At 48.6% G+C, this 15,980-nt stretch overlaps 1 protein-coding gene across 1 annotated transcript in view; it reads right to left on the bottom strand.

Moving 5' to 3' along the window:
- The window catches only part of SERHL2 (serine hydrolase like 2), a 54,828-nt gene that overhangs the window by 20,574 nt on the left and 18,274 nt on the right, over positions 1-15,980 (bottom strand). The window contains exon 2 of the mRNA XM_024352575.3: positions 4,255-4,394. Within this exon, the coding sequence (XP_024208343.2) occupies positions 4,255-4,297 (43 nt within the window). The 5' untranslated portion in view covers positions 4,298-4,394. The remainder of the gene's footprint in view (positions 1-4,254; positions 4,395-15,980) is intronic.

The raw sequence follows: 15,980 nt of genomic DNA, 5'->3' as shown, positions 1-15,980 counted from the left end.
CTCGCCAGGCCGCGCCCCTACCCGCCAGGCCCCGCCTTCCCGCCACACTGTCCGCGCCCACCGGCTTGGAACCCAGCAGGGCGCCAACCCCTGGGCAGTCCTGATGGCCGCCCCCACGTCCGCGCGGGACCAGACCCGGGGAGCAGCCACAGCGAGTTGGGCCTCTGAATGCTGGCTGGCCCGCGCCGCAGGGCTGAAGGCTACCGTTTGTTTAGTGGCTTACTAGCCCCCTTGACGGACAGCCTGCGTCCACCGTGTCCCCACCGTGTCCTGGGATTCTCAGCAGAGCCTGGCACAAGCCAGTCTTAATAATTGTTGTACAGGCCGGGCGCGGCAGCACTTTGGGAGGCCGAGGCGGGCGGATCACAAGGTCGGGAGATCGAGACCATCCTGGCTAACATGGTGAAACCCCGTCTCTACTAAAAATACGAAAAATTAGCCGGGCGAGGTGGCGGGCGCCTGTAGTCCCAGCTACTCTGGAGGCTGAGGCCGGAGAATGGCGTGAACCCGGGGGGCGGAGCCAGCAGTGAGCCGAGATCGCACCACTGCACTCCAGCCTGGGCGACAGGGAGATTCCGTCTCAAAAAAAAATTTTTTTTGTTGTACAGGTGAACAAATCAATGTATAAATTGGGGACGTGGAGGAACCCTCCAGGTGAGGGATTATAAACAGTATCTGCCTGGAAAGGATTGAAAACCCCAAGTTATGAAGAGGATGTTTGGGGTGAGCAGATTCATGCACTAAATCCTACAATGAAAGAGGGAAAGTGCACCCTTTGAGTCTGAAACAGTGGCAAGTCTAGGACAAATAAGTACAAGTACTGGTAGTGAATTCTTTTTTTTTTTTTTTTTTTTGAAACAGAGTCTCGCTTTGTCGCCCAGGCTGGAGTGCAGTGGCGCGATCTCGGCTCACTTAAACCTCCACCTCCCGGATTCACGCCATTCTCCTGCCTCAGCCTCCCGAGTAGCTGGGACTACAGGCACTCACCACCACGCCCGGCTAATTTTTCTTGTATTTTTTTAGTAGAGACGGAGTTTCACCGTGTTAGCCAGGATGGTCTCGATCTCCTGACCTCGTGATCCGTCCGCCTCGGCCTCCCAAAGTGCTGGGATTATAGGCGTGAACCACCACACCCGGCCAACTACTGATAGTGATTTCTTATAATTTTATGTTGCCTTGGCATCCATTTTGATAAGATTCAAATTTTTCCTACCAGAAGCAGGGCTCAGTCTGTGGGCGGCAAGCCACCCAGGTGCCGAGGCAAGAGACCGAGGGCACGAGCTGTACCAGTATAATAAAATATATAAAATAAGAATAGTTATACTAGATATAGATCATAGATATGATTATATGTGAATATCATTAATCATTAGTTTGTAGCAATTACTCTTTATTCCAATATTATCATAATCCTTGCTCTACAATCATAACCTAGGAAAAATCAGGCCATACAGGGATAGGAGCTGAGGGGACATAGCGAGAAGTGACCAGAAGACAGGAGTGCAAGCCTTCTGTTATGCCCAGACAGGGCCACCAGAGGGCTCCTTGGTCTAGCGGTAATGCCAGCGTCTGGGAAGACTCCTGTTGCCAAGCGGACCGTGGTCTAGCGGTAGCATCAGTGCCAAGGAGAAACACCTGCTACTTAGCCGACCGGGAAAGGCAGTCTCCCTTTCCCCGGGGTAGTTTAGAGAAGACTCTGCTCCACACCTCTTGTGGAGGGCCTGACTGATTGCCCACAGTTATCCGGAGGCCTAACCGTCTCCCTGTGATGCTGTGCTTCAGCGGACACACTCCTGTTTCACTTTCATGTTCCACTCTGTACACCTGGCTCTGCCCTCTAGATAGCAGTAGCAAATTAGTGAAAGTACTAAAAGTCTCTGATATGCAGAAATAATGGCGTAAGCTGTCTCTCTCTCCTCTCTCTCTGCTTTGGCTGCCAGGCAGGGAAGGGCCCCCTGTCCCACGGACATGTGACCCACGTGACCTTATCTATCATTGGAGATGGCTCACACTCCTTACCCTACCCCTTTGTCTTGTATCCAATAAATATCAGCACAGCCTGGCATTCGGGGCCACTACGGGTCTCTGCGTCTTGGTGGTAGTGGTCCCCTGGGCCCAGCGGTCTTTTATCTCTTTGTCTTGTGTCTTTATTTCTACAATCTCTCATCTCTGCACACGGGGAGAAAAACCCACTGACCCTGTGGGGCTGGTCCCTACACAGTCACCCTTGGCAGTTTCCAGGTCTACACCACACCCAAAGGACTGCAGAGATAAGAAGTTAGAGGGCTGACAGGGTGGGAATAGGCTCAGGTCTGTAATCCAAGGCAGGAAGATTGCTTGAGGCCAGGAGTTCGAGACCAGGGCTGGGCAACATAGTGAGACCCACCCACCCCCACCACAACCACCACTAAAAAATAAAATAACACTTAGAGGCATCTCTTCTGCCTAGCAGACTGCACTCCTGCTTTTCTGGTGCTTCCTTTAAAAAGAACAGTCAGGCATTTGGTCAGCAAACTTATTGACCCATGATCATTCCCTTCTATCTGCTGTTAGTTGCCACGCGCTCTTTCTGCCTGACTCTTCACTCCTGCCTCCCGTGACCAGGGACGAGGACTTCCCTCCAGTCTCATTACACTTTCCTTGCCCAGGTTCTGTATTAAAAATCTCTGGACTTGTTTCCTTCCTGCGGTGGTGGGTTGGATTTGCACTTTCCATCAGAACAACCAGGGGCTGCCCTAGGCCGGGCTCCCGGTGCCAGAGCAATGGTCAGGCAGCATAAACCAGACATGGGTCTCACCAGAGCCACTAGGGCCTTTCCCATGTGAGGGACCTCTGGTCATAGGTCAGACACTAGGCATGAGGTTGTCCACTAGTTACAAGAAGTATCCTGTGAAAGGTGCACTGCACACATCCACATCTAGCCCCCTACCTTTCTGCTTAGGGCAGGTTGCTGGCTGCTCTGGTACTGGAAGCCCAGTTTAGCTGGGGGCTCTCAAAACAGGACTTCCTGTTCCTTCACTACCATTTGCTAGTTGGAAGCTCTGGGAGTAAATGGGACGTGGTCCCTCGAGCTCCAGTCCAGCAGCGCTCATGAGTGGCGAGCTACAGTACAGCACGCTAAGGTGGGGAAAGATCTTTACAGCGAGTTCTCCCTGGACCGGGACAGGGGAGCCAACCCCTGGAGACAGAGAAGATGTTGGGCTGCAGAAGTTAAGGGAGCTTCCCGGTGGAGCCGCAATGCAGGGAAGGTTGTCAATGGCTAGAAAAAGTGGGCAAGAGCGGATGATGGACTGGAGCTTGGTGTGGCATTAGGTTACAACAGGCCTTGCATGTGGGGCCGAGGAGCTTGGCCCTTATTCTGAGTGGTGGGTCCCTGGGGAGGCTAGGGGCTGGGAGATGACAAGACTGCTTCTAGAAAGGTCCATGCACGGTACAGTCCATCAGCTCAGTAAACAGTTTGGCTTTCTATGGGCCTGGACCCTTTTACAAGTTATACAAGGGGTCAATGATCCTGGAGTGACAGAGGCATTGAGGACATGACCCCTATGAGGCGGGTTGGTCTCTTTCCTCTTCTGCCCTGAGGACCCATTGGCAGACCCTCTTCACTGATGACACCAAATTTATGCCTGGGCGCCAGGCTCCAGCCTGACTCCGGGGTGGGGACCTGACCTCCATCTCAACCTGCTGTGGCTCTACCAGCTCCTTCAACACAGACGCACCCACCCCCTCCTCTGTCCAGCAGATTCGCGGCCTCAGTCCCCCACTTCCACCGCCCCCCCCGCCCTCATCCTCATCTTCACACTCACATCCTGTTGTCACACCTCAGCCTTTCCCCACCTGCCTCTCTTCACTTTCATTCCTGTGACCCTCCCCGCCTCCCACCCCCTGGGCTGGCTAGCTCGTCGTCACCCCAAGAAGACAAGAGAAATCACTTTGCGCCATGCCACCAGCACCCCCCTGGAGCTCAGCTGTAGCTCCAATCTTACTTCCCTGTGTGGGAGTCCCCGCTGCTTCTCACCGCCTGCTGGACGGAGGTGGATTCCGGCCCCGGCACGGAAAGCCTTCTCTGGAGCCCCTCTCTCCTTTATACCACATTTAACTCCAGGAATGTTGGGCTGCTCATTCTATGCACCTGCCCCCAGTTTTCACACTTCTGTATCTTTGCTGACGCTGCTCCTTCAGCCCAGAACACCGTTCCCCTTTGCCTTTACCATTGAAATCATACCCTTCTTTTAAGGCATAGTTCAGAATCACCTGCTCCAGGAAGCGCTCTACGATCCTCCCAGGTGAAATGCATCTCCCCATCTCCATTACTGCTGCTGCCACCTGCCTCTCACCCCTACGTGGTGTTGCAGTCCATTGGGTCTGGCTGCCTCTCTGGCTGGATGTCTGCCCTAAAAAGTGGAAAAAGGTCTCATTCAACTTTGTTTTTCCCCATAGCGTCTACCAGAGGACCTTGCACACAGTAGGGCCTCAATCAATGTCTGCAGGTTGAAGTGGCTGAGAAGTGCTAAGAACATCCTCTCCCAGTCTCCCTGAAAGGGCTCACAAAAGCAGCAGCAAGTGGGGGTGGGGGAGGGCGTGGATTCTGGAGGGCATGGATTCTGGCGGGAATTCTTAAGATCTTATCTTCTCACCCCTTTTTTATGTTAACATAGTAGCCACATCCAGAGACATAGGAGTGTATGAAGTGTTCACATAACCACTTGTGAGAGACAAATGTTTCCCAGGAGTTCCTCCTTCATCAGCAAGACAAGGCCCCTAAGCTAAGTCGGTGAAATAAAAACTGACACTAAATGCAATGTGGTATTCTGGACTGGACCCTGGAACAGACATGGCCAAGAACATTAGGTTTATTTATTATTTTTGGTGAGACGGACATTTACTGTTGTTGCCCAGGCTTGAATGCAATGGCGCGATCTCGCTCACTGCATTCTCTGCCTCCCAGGTTCAATCGATTCTCCTGCCTTGGCCTCCCGAGTAGCTGGGATTACAGGTATGTGCCACCACGCCCGGCTAATTTAGTAGAGACAGGGTTTCACCGTGAAGAACATTAGATTTAAAGACAAACATACACAGGGGGTTAGCAAATATGTGTACTGTGAAACGTACAGTCATTTATTTATTTTTTTGAGACGTAGTCTCTCTCTGTCGCCCAGGTTGGAGTGCAGTGGCGCGATCTCGGCTCACTACAACCTCCGCCTCCCAGGTTCCAGTGATTTTCCTGCCTCAGCCTCCTGAGTAGCTGGGATTACAGGCACCCTGCACCACGCCCAGCTACTGTTTGTATTTTTAGTAGAGATGGGGTTTCACCATATTGGCCAGGCTGGTCTCAAACTCCTGACCTCAGGTGATCCACCTGCCTCGGCCTCCCAAATTGCTGGGATTATAGATGTGAACCACCGCCCCTGGCCAAAATGTGTAATGCCCAACCTTGTTTTTTCCTTATTCACCTGGCCTTGTTTCTCCCTTAGCTAAGAGAACCAGACAAACTCCATCTTGGCTCTTTCACTGGCAGCCCCTTCCTCAAGGACTTAACTCGTGCAAGCTGACTCCCAGCACGTCCAAGAATGCAATTAACTGATAAGATACTGTGGCAAGCTGTATCCGCAGTTGCCAAGAATTCGTCTGATTGATAACGCCCAAAGCCCCGCGTCTATCACCTTGTAATAGTCTTAAAGCCCCTGCACCTGGAACTGTTCACTTTCCTGTAACCATTTATCCTTTTAACTTTTTGACTACTTAACTTCTGTAAAATTGTTTTAACTAGACCCCCCCCCTTCCTAAACCAAGATATAAAAGTTAATCAAGCCTCTTCCTCAGGGCTGAGAGAATTTTGACCGTTAGCCGTCTCTCGGTCACCGGCTAACAAAGGACTCTAAATTCATCTCAAAGTGTGGCGTTTTTCTAACTCGCTCAAGTACAACAAATGTACAGTCATTAATGAGAGTGTTAATGAGCATGTTTTGCTTTGCTTTACCTTTTTTTTTTTTTTTTTGAGACACGATCTTGCTCTGTCACTCAGGCTGGAGAGCAGTGGCTCAATCCCTGCTCACTGTAGCCCTGAACACCTGGGTTCAAGGGGTCCTCACCTCAATCTCCCAGGCAGCTAGGGCTACAGGAATGGACCACGATGCCCAGCTAATCTTTCAAGAATTTTTTTTTTTTTTTTTGTAGAGATGGGGGTCTGACTACGTTGCCCAGGCTGGTCTCCAACTCCTGGCATCAAGCAGTCCTCCTGCCTCACCCTCCCAAAGCTCTGTGATTATAGGCATGAGTCACTGTGCCTGGCCTACTTTAATTAAAAAAATAAATTTTGGCCAAGCACGGTGGCTCATGTCTGTAATCCCAGCACTTTGGGAGGCCGAGGCAGGCGGATCACCTGAGGTCAGGAGTTCGAGACCAGCCTCAACATGGAGAAACCCCTTCTCTACTAAAAATACAAAATTAGCCGGGCATGGTGGCGCATGCCTGTAATCCCAGCTACTCGGGAGGCTCAGGCAGGAGAATTGCTTGAACCTGGGAGGCGGAGGTTGCAGTGAGCACCATTGCACTCCAGCCTGGGCAACGAGAGTGAAACTCCATCTCAAAAAAAAAAAAAGAAGAAATTTTATTTCCCAGTCATGTATTTATCTAAAACATTTTTATATTCAATTTTCTTTCTTTCTTTCCTTCGTTCTTTCTTGCTTTCTTTCCTTTCTCTCTCTCTTTCCTTTTTTGAGACAGAGTCTCGCTCTGTTGTTGCCCAGGCTGGAGTGCAGTGGTGCAATCTCAGCTCTCTGCAACTTCTGCCTCCTGGGCTCAAGCAGTCCTGCCACCTCAGCCTCCCAAGTAGCTGGTATTACAGGCATGTGCCATCAAGCCCAGCTAATTTTTGTATGTTTAGTAGAGATGCAGCTTCACCATGTCGGTCAGGCTGGTCTCAAACTCCTGACCTCAAGTGATTCGCCTGCTTTGGCCTCCCATAGTGCTGGGATTACAAGTGTGAGCCACTGGGCCTGGCTAGTTTCTTTTTCTTTTTAGAGAAAAGTTCTTGCTCTGTCACCCAGCCTGAAGTGCAGTGGCACAATCACAGTTCACTGCAGCCTCAAACTCCCGGGCTCCAGCAGTCCTCCCACCTCGGTCTCCAGAGTAGTTGGAACTACAGGCATGTGCCACTACACCCAGCTTCAACACATGCATTTAATGCTCTAAATTTCTTTTCTTTTTCTTTTGAGACAGGGTCTCATTCTATTGCCCAGGCTGACTGCAGTGGCACAATAACGGCTCACTGTAGCCTTGATCTCCTGGGCTCAAATGATCCTCCTACCTCAGCCATCCAAGTAGCTGAGACTACAGGCATGCACCACCACACCTGGCTAATTTTTGACTTTTTTGTAGAGATTGAGTCTTGAACTCCTGAGCTTAAGCAATCCCTCCACCTTAGACTCTCAGAGTGCTGGGATTACAGGAATGAGCCACCACATGGGCCTAATGCTCTTTTTCAAAAAATTTGTAGCTGTGTTCCATAAAATTTGACATGCTGTATTTGCATTTTCATTGAGTTATTTTATTTTATTTTATTTTATTATTTTTGCGACAGAGTTTGGCTCTGTTGCCCAGGCTGGAGTGCAGTGGTGTGATTGTGGCTCACTGCAACCTCCACCTCTCAGGTTCAAGCAATTCTCCTGCCTCAGCCTCCCAAGTAGCTGGGATCACAGGTGTGTGCCACCAGGCCTGGCTAATTTTTGTATTTTTAGTAGAGATGAGGTTTCAACCCGTTGGCCAGGCTTGTCTCGATCTCCTGATCTCAAGTGATCCGCCCGCCTCCACCTCCCTAAGTGTTGGGATTACAGGTGTGAGCCACTGTGTCTGGCCTAATTTTTGTATTTTTGGTAGAGACAGGGTTTCACCATGTTGCCCAGGCTGGTCTCAAACTCCTGAGCTCAAGTGATCTGCCCACCTCAGCCTCCCAAAGTGCTGGGATTACGGGCATGAGCCACCGCGCCCAACAGGGCTACTTTGTTTTTACCCTGTCCCTGTCCACCCTATTTTCACCACCTGCTTTAAGAAACTTCCTCTTTGGCTGGATGTGGTGGTTCACACCTGTAATCCAGCATTTTGGGAGGCCAAGGCAGGCGGATCACTTGAGGTCAGGGGTTCAAGACCAGCCTGGCCAACATGGCAAAACCTTGTCTCTACTAAAAAATAGAAAAATTAGCTGGGTGTGGTGGCGCATGCCTGTAATCCCAGCTACTCGGGAGGCTGAGGCAGGAGAGTCACCAGAAACCGGGAGGCAGAGGTTGCAGTGAGCCGAGATTGCGCCACTGCACTTCAGCCTGGGTGACAGAGGGAGACCCCATCTAAAAAAAAAAGAAAAAAAAAGGAGGTTGGCTGTGTACACTGTTCTGCACCTTAGCAATATATTCCTGAGCTTCTCCTATATTTGTCAAAAAAAAAAAATCACAAAGCTGCCTCACTGTTTTTTATACTTGTGAAGTCTTCTGCTGGGTGACTATTCCACGGTTGTATTTGTCTACCCTCTACAGAGAGAATATTGGAATCTTGCCCATGTTTTGCTTTACAGACAATGCTCCAATGACTAGCATGGTCAGAGATAACCATGAGAGAACTTCCCAGAGGTGGGAGAGCCAGGGCAAAGGCTAAACACGTTTGTCATTTTCTAGATGTTTCCACATCACCAGACTGTCTTATTCTGCCTCCCTCCTGCACTAGACAAGCCTGCCTCCTTCCCTATGGCCTTGACAGATGACAGTATCCAGCTTTTGAAATTGTGTCAATTTGATAGGTGAGAAATTGTATCTTACAGTGCTTGGAATTTTTTTTCTTTTTATAAATTGGCTTAATCATCTTTTTATATATTTAAGGATCAGCTGTTTTTTTTTTTTTTTTTTGGAGACAGAGTCTCACCGTGTTCTCCAGGCTGGAGTGCAGTGGCGCCATCTCGGCTCACTGCAAGCTCCGCCTCCCGGGTTCACGCCATTCTCCTGCCTCAGCCTCCCGCGTAGCTGGGACTACAGGCGCCCGCCACCACGCCTGGCTAATTTTTTTTTTTTTTTTTTTTTTTTAATAGAGAAGGGGTTTCACTGTGTTAGCCAGGATGGTCTCGATCTCCTGACCTTGTGATCCGCCCACCTTCGCCTCCCAAAGTGCTGGGATTACAGGCGTGAGCCACTGCGCCCGGCCCAGGATCAGCTGTATTTGTAATGTCCTTTCCCTACTTTTTCTTTGTTTCCCCCCCTGGATTTCTTAGAACTTTTTTTTTTTTTTTTTTTTTTTTTTTGAGACAAGTTCTCACTTTGTTGCTCAGGCTGGAGTGCAGTGGCGCAATCTCAGCTCACTGCAACCTCTGCCTGTAATCCCAGCACTTTGGAAGGCTGAGACAGGTGGATCACCTGAGGTCATGAGTTCAAGACCAGCCTGGCCAACATGTTGAAACCCTGCCTCTAGTAAAAATACAAAAAATCCACCAGGCGTGGTGGCGCATGCCTGTAATCCCATCTACTTGGGAGGCCGAGACAGGAGAATTGCTTGAACCTGGGAGGCGGAGGTTGCAGTGAGCCAAGATTGCACCATTGCACTCTAGCCTGGGCGACAAGAGTGAAACTCCGTCTCAAAAATAAATAAAATAAATAAATAAATAATAAACTATAAAAAAATAAGCTCACTACTCGTGTTGCTGGAGTGGAGCCCATACCTTCCTTTTGGTTTGGTGCTTCGTGATTCATGAATTTGTTCTTTGCTCAAATAAACTGTTACATTTATTTTGTCCAAAGTTCTTCTTTTAAGACTGTGAAGGTATTTGATAGCTTTGATCAAAGTTTCCAATCAGTAGACATTAAGTAGAGATGGCCCTTCCTAACATGGTGGGCTTCATCCAGTGAGGTGAAGACCTTAAGAACAGGGCCGAGTGCCGTGGCTCACACCTGTAATCCCAACACTTTGGGAGGCCAAGGTGGGTGGATCACTTGAGCCCAGGGGTTCAAGACCAGCCTGCACAACATAGTGAGACACTGTCGCTAAAAAAAAATACAAAAATTAGCTGGCATGGTGGTGCACACCTGCAGTCCCAGCTACTCAGGAAGCTGAGGTGAGAGGATCACTTGAGCCTGGGAGATCGAGTTTGCACTGAGCCATGATTGCACCATTGCACTCCAGCCTGGGTGACAGAGTGAGACCCTGTCTCCGAAAAAAAAAAAAAAAGAGAGAGAGAGAGAACAAAGCACAGGTTCTTGGAGAAGAAGAAATTCTGCTTCAAGTCTGTTCAAGACTGTGACATAGAGATCCTGCCTGAGTGTCCAGCCTGCAGCCTGCCTACAGATTTCAGACTTGCCAGACCCCACAATCTGTGAGCCAGTTCCTCAAAATAAATCTCAATCTCTGTCTCTCTCTTTTTATATATATATATATATATATATATATATATATATATATAAAATACACACGCACACACACACACACACAGTTGGTTCTGTTTCTCTGGAGAACCTGGAATGATACAGTTATCTAGTCATCTTGCCATCTAGATCAAGTGGCATATAATGGGGAAAAATGGCCATTCAAGGTTTTCATAGGGCTATGGACTGAATTGTGTGTGACCCTCCACCCCCCCCAAATTCAGGTGTTGAAGCCCCAATCCCCAATGTGATTGTATCTGGAGACTCGGTCTTTAGGAGGTAATTAAGGTTAATCAAGTCATCGTGGTGGGGCCCTAATCCAATAGGACTGTGGCTTTATAGGAAGAAGAAGATCTCCGTCTCTCCTCACCTCCCCTACGTGGAGAAACAGCAAGAAGGCAGCAGTCTGCGAGCCAGGGAAAGAGTCCTCACCTGAACCTGACCCTGCTGGCACCTTGATCTTGGACCTACTATCTTTAGAACTGTGAGAAATTAAATTTAGGGTTTTTAAAATCTGCTCAGTCCACGGTTTTCATTATGGCAACCTGAACTGATAGAGACACAGCAATACTTTCTGTCAGAAAAAACTGGAATAATACATTTAGGATACTCAAGGCAAACACCAGCTGAGCCAGGATTTTATATCTGGTCAAACTAACTTTTTATTTATTATTTATTTATTTATTTTGAGACGGAGTTTCTCTCTTGTCACCCAGGCTGGAGTACAATGGCGTGATCTTGGCTCACCACAACCTCTGCCTCCCAGGTTCAAGCGATTCTCCTGCCTCAGCTTCCCGAGTAGCTAAGATTATAGGCACATGCCACCATGCTCGGTTAATTTTGTATTTTTAGTAGAGACGGGGTTTCTCCATGTTGGTCAGGCTGGTCTCAAACTCTCGATGTCAGGTGGTCAGCCTGCCTTGGCCTCCCAAAGTGCTTGGATTACAAGCGTGAGCCACCGCACCCGGCCTGGTCAAACTAACTTTTAAGTATAAAAATAGCAGTTGTCGGCTGGATGCGGTGACTCACGTCTGTAATCACAGCAGTTTGGGAGGCTGAGGCGGGCAGATCATGAGGTCAGGAGATCGAGACCATCATGGCTAATACAGTGAAACCCCGTCTCTACTAAAAATACAAAAAATTAGCCAGACGTGGTGGCAGGCGCCTGTAGTCCCAGCTACTTGGGAGGCTGAGGCAGGAGAATGCCGTGAACCCGGGAGGCAGAGCTTGCAGTGAGCTGAGATGGTGCCACTGCACTCCAGCCTGGGTGACAGAGCAAGACTCTGTCTCAAAAAAAAAAAAAAATAGCAGTTGTCAAGCCAGATGCAGTGACTCATGCCTGTAATTCCAGCACTTTGGGAGGCCAAGGCAGGCGGATCACTTGAGGTCAGGAGTTCAAGACCAGCCTGGCCAACATGGCTAAACCACATCTCTACTAAAAATACAAAAACAGCTGGGTGTGGTGGCGCACGCTTGTAATTTCAGCTACTCAGGGGGCTGAGGCAGGAGAATTGCTTGAACTTAGGGGATGGAGGTTGCAGTGAGCCCAGGTCGCGCCACTGCACTGCAGCCAGGTGACAGAGTGAGTTACAAAGAAAAAAAAATAGCAGATTGTCACCAATGTGCAGGAACCCAGAGAATATTGTTCCCAAAGACTTTCCTGAAGAATTACGAGAAAATAAGCGTCAGACAACCAAAGAGACTAAAGAGACATTGACATTAGCCTGGTGTGAACATTAAAGATACATTTACATGGAGAACCAAGAGAAGATGAGGAGTAAAAGGGAGAGGATGGAGTGTAATGGTTACATTCGCCAACAACGTAGACAAAGTTTAGCTATAAACAGGGGGAGAAAATGGTGTGGGCATATCTTTAAAATGTTGTTTTTTTTTTTTTTGGCCAGGCGTGGTGGCTCAGGCCTGTAATCTCAGCACTATGGGAGGCTGAGGCGAGTGGATGGCTTGAGGTCAGGAGTTCGAGACCAGCCTGGCCAACATGGCGCAACTTCATCTCTACTAAAATACAAAAATTAGCTGGGCATGGTGGTTGGTACCTCTAATCCCAGCTACTTGGGAAGCTGGGGCAGGAGAATCACTTGAACCCAGGAGGTAGAGGTTGCAGTGAACCAAGATCGCACCATTGCACTCCAGCCTGGGTGACAGAGCAAGACTCTGTCTCAAAAATAATAATAATAATACTAAAATAAAATTTTTTGGAACTGTTTTTAGTGATCATATGGACTGGTAATGTTAAATTTTTATTCTAAGAATGTTTTCGAACATGGGACAAAGCAATTAGTAATTATGTGATATTCAAATTCTATCATCCCCAGTGGCCAGAGAACTGAATTCTTGGTGTAGGGAAAAGGAGTTACAGATGTGAAATAGAAGAGAATGAGTAACATCTTGTCTCCTGAATTTGAATCAGAAGTATCAGTATGTTTCATGAGGCATCTTATCTTAAAAAAAATACACAAATTCACATACACACACACACACAAACACCTTGTAGCTGTGTACTTTGAAAGAGTCTTAACAAAAACATAAAAAGCTTAATCTGATTAGCACTCTAGATGCAATGATCAATTTATAGGAAGAAAAAAGAAACCTGTTAACCTATACCACAGGAATGTAACCAGCAAAATCCAGACTATGGGAAGCGATACAAATTAACCATCCCAAATTTTTCAATAAAAAATTGAGAGAGAATGAAGAGATGCAGGGGGAATCTATAGATTGAAAGAGACTCTTAAAAGCAGGCAGTACTAACTATAATATTTAGGGAGACTATATTAATTTTCTATGCTATGCAACAAATTACTATAAATTTAGCAGCTTTTTTTTTTTTTTTTTTTTTGAGATGGAGCCTCACTCTGTTGCCAGGCTGGAGTGCAGTGGCGCGATCCCGGCTCACTGCAACCTCTGCCCCCGGGTTCAAGCGATTCTCCTGCCTCAGCCTCCCGAGTAGCTGGGATGACAGGCATGCGCCACCACATCCAGCTAATTTTGTATATTTAGTAGAGACGGGGTTTCACCATGTTAGCCAGGCTGATCTCGAACTCCTGACCTTAGGTGATCAGCCCGCCTTGGTCTCCCAAAGTGCTGGGATTAGGGGCAGGAGCCACTGCTCCTGGCCCTTTTTTTTTTTTTTTTGAGCCAGAGTTTCGCTCTTGTTGCCCAGGCTGGAGTGCAATGGCACGATCTCAGCTCACTGCAACCTCCGCCTCCTGGGTTCAAGCCATTCTCCTGCCTCAGCTTCCCGAGTAGCTGGGATTACAGGCGCCCACCATCACACCCGGCTAATTTTTGGTATTTTTAGTAGAGACAGAGTTTCATTATGTTGGCCAGGCTGGCTTTAAACTCCTGACCTCAAGTGATCCACCCTCCTCGGCCCCTCAAAGTACTGGGATTGCAGGGATGAACCACAGCACTGGGCCCAGAATCCATTTTGAAGTGGAGCCAACAGGATTTGCTGCTGGGTGTTGTGAGAGTGGGAGGAGTCAGGGATGACGCACGGGTGTTGGCCTGAGCAGCTGGAGGAAGTGAGTTGCCGTGAGCTATGGGCACAGCCAGAGCTGGCTTTGTTGACTGTTTTATCTGATGCTGACCAGCCACTGACCTACTCTTCTACAGATACATCGAGACTATCACACCGAGGGCCCACGGGCTTCGCTGGTCCAAGACCAAGTGTCCTTTCTCTTGAAGTGTTTGCATAATGTCTGCTTCAATGCACTGTAGGTGGTGTGCACTGTAGAGTTTCACTCTCAGGAGGAAATTTATTCCATAATTGTAGCTGCACGTGTCTACCCAAAGATATTAACTTGCTGTGTTACCGACTCCTAGCATTCCTTACGACTGTATGGCTTTGAACTTCATCTGAGGCTTCTACACTCTGTGGCTTTGACTTGGCCCTCCTCTGCTACCTGTGGTGATTCTTAGGGGCTGGTACAATTCTTTGTTGTTGTTGTTGTTGTTGTTGAGATGGAGTCTTGCTCTGTTGCCCAGGCTAGAGTGCAACGGCGTGTGATCTTGGCTCGCAGCAACCTCTGCCTCCTGGGTTCAAGCGATTCTCCTGCCTCAGCCTCCCGAGTAGCTGAGATGACAGGCATGTGCCACCACATCCAGCTAATTTTGTATATTTAGTAGAAACGGGATTTCACCATGTTAGCCAGGCTAATCTCGAACTCCTGACCTTAGATGATCCGCCCGCCTTGGTCTCCCAAAGTGCTGGGATTAGGGGCATGAGCCACCGCGCCTGGCCCTTTTTTTTTTTTTTGAGACAGAGTTTCACTCTTGTTGCCCAGGCTGGAGTGCAGCAGTGCAATCTCGGTCCACTGCAACCTCTGCCTTCCAGTTTTCAAGTGATTCTCTTGCCTCAGCCTCCTAGGTAGCTGGGATTACAGGCGCCCGCCACCATGCCTGGCTAATTTTTTGTATTTTTAGTAGAGACGGGGTTTCACCATGTTAGCCAGGATGGTCTCGATCTCCTGACCTCATGATCCGCCCGACTTGGCATCCCAAAATGCTGGGATTACAGACATGAGCCACTGCGCTTGGCCTTTTGTATTTTTTAGTAGAGACGGGGTTTCACCATGTTGTCCAGGCTGGTCTTGAACTCCTGACCTCGTGATCTGTCCACCTTGGTGTCCAAATTGCTGGGATTACAGGCGTGAGCCACGGCGCCTGGCTGTTTTTTGTTGTGGGTGGTGGTGGTGGTTTGTTTTGTTTTGTTTTGTTTTTGAGACAAGATCACCCAGGCTAGGGTGCCGTGGAGCAGTCATGGCTCACTGCAACCTTGAACTCCTGGGCTCAAGCCATCCTCTTGCCTCAGCCTCCTGAGTAGCTGGGACTACAGGCACACACCATTACACCAAATTCAGTAGCTTCAAATAACACACATTGTTAACTCACAATTGGGTAGGACTGTAATGGATTGAATCGTGACTCGTTCTCCCCACCAAATTCACATGTTGAAGTTCCAACTCCTACTATCTCAGAATGTCATCTTATTTGGAGATAGGTTCTTCTCAGAGGTGAACAAGTTAAAATCAAGATATCAGGCTAGGCCATATTCCAATATGACAGGTGTCCTTAGGAAAAAGGGAAATTTCATTATACACATCCAGAGAGAACATCAAATAGAAACGATGTGGTTATTTATTTATTGAATCAGAGTTTCACTCATGTTGCCCGGGGTGGAGTGCAATGGCACGATCTCAGCTCACTGCAACCTCCGCCTCCTGGGTTCAAGCCATTCTCCTACCTCAGCCTCCCGAGTAGCTGGGATTACAGGCGCCCACCATCACACCCGGCTAATTTTTTGTATTTTTAGTAGAGACAGAGTTTCATCATGTTGGCCGGGCTGGTTTCAAACTCCTGACCTCAAGTGATCCACCCTCCTCGGCCCCTCAAAGTACTAGGATTGCAGGGGTGAACCACAGCACTGGGCCCAGAATCCATTTTGAAGTGGAGCCAACAGGATTTGCTGCTGGGTGTTGTGAGAGTGGGAGGAGTCAGGGATGACGCACGGGTGTTGGCCTGAGCAGCTGGAGGAAGTGAGTTGCCGTGAGCTATGGGTACAGC

This window comes from Pan troglodytes, chromosome 23 (assembly GCF_028858775.2).
Source record: "Pan troglodytes isolate AG18354 chromosome 23, NHGRI_mPanTro3-v2.0_pri, whole genome shotgun sequence".
Taxonomy (NCBI): domain Eukaryota; kingdom Metazoa; phylum Chordata; class Mammalia; order Primates; family Hominidae; genus Pan; species Pan troglodytes.
Note: the sequence above shows the minus strand (reverse complement) of the source record. Positions and strands in the feature narration are given on the sequence as shown.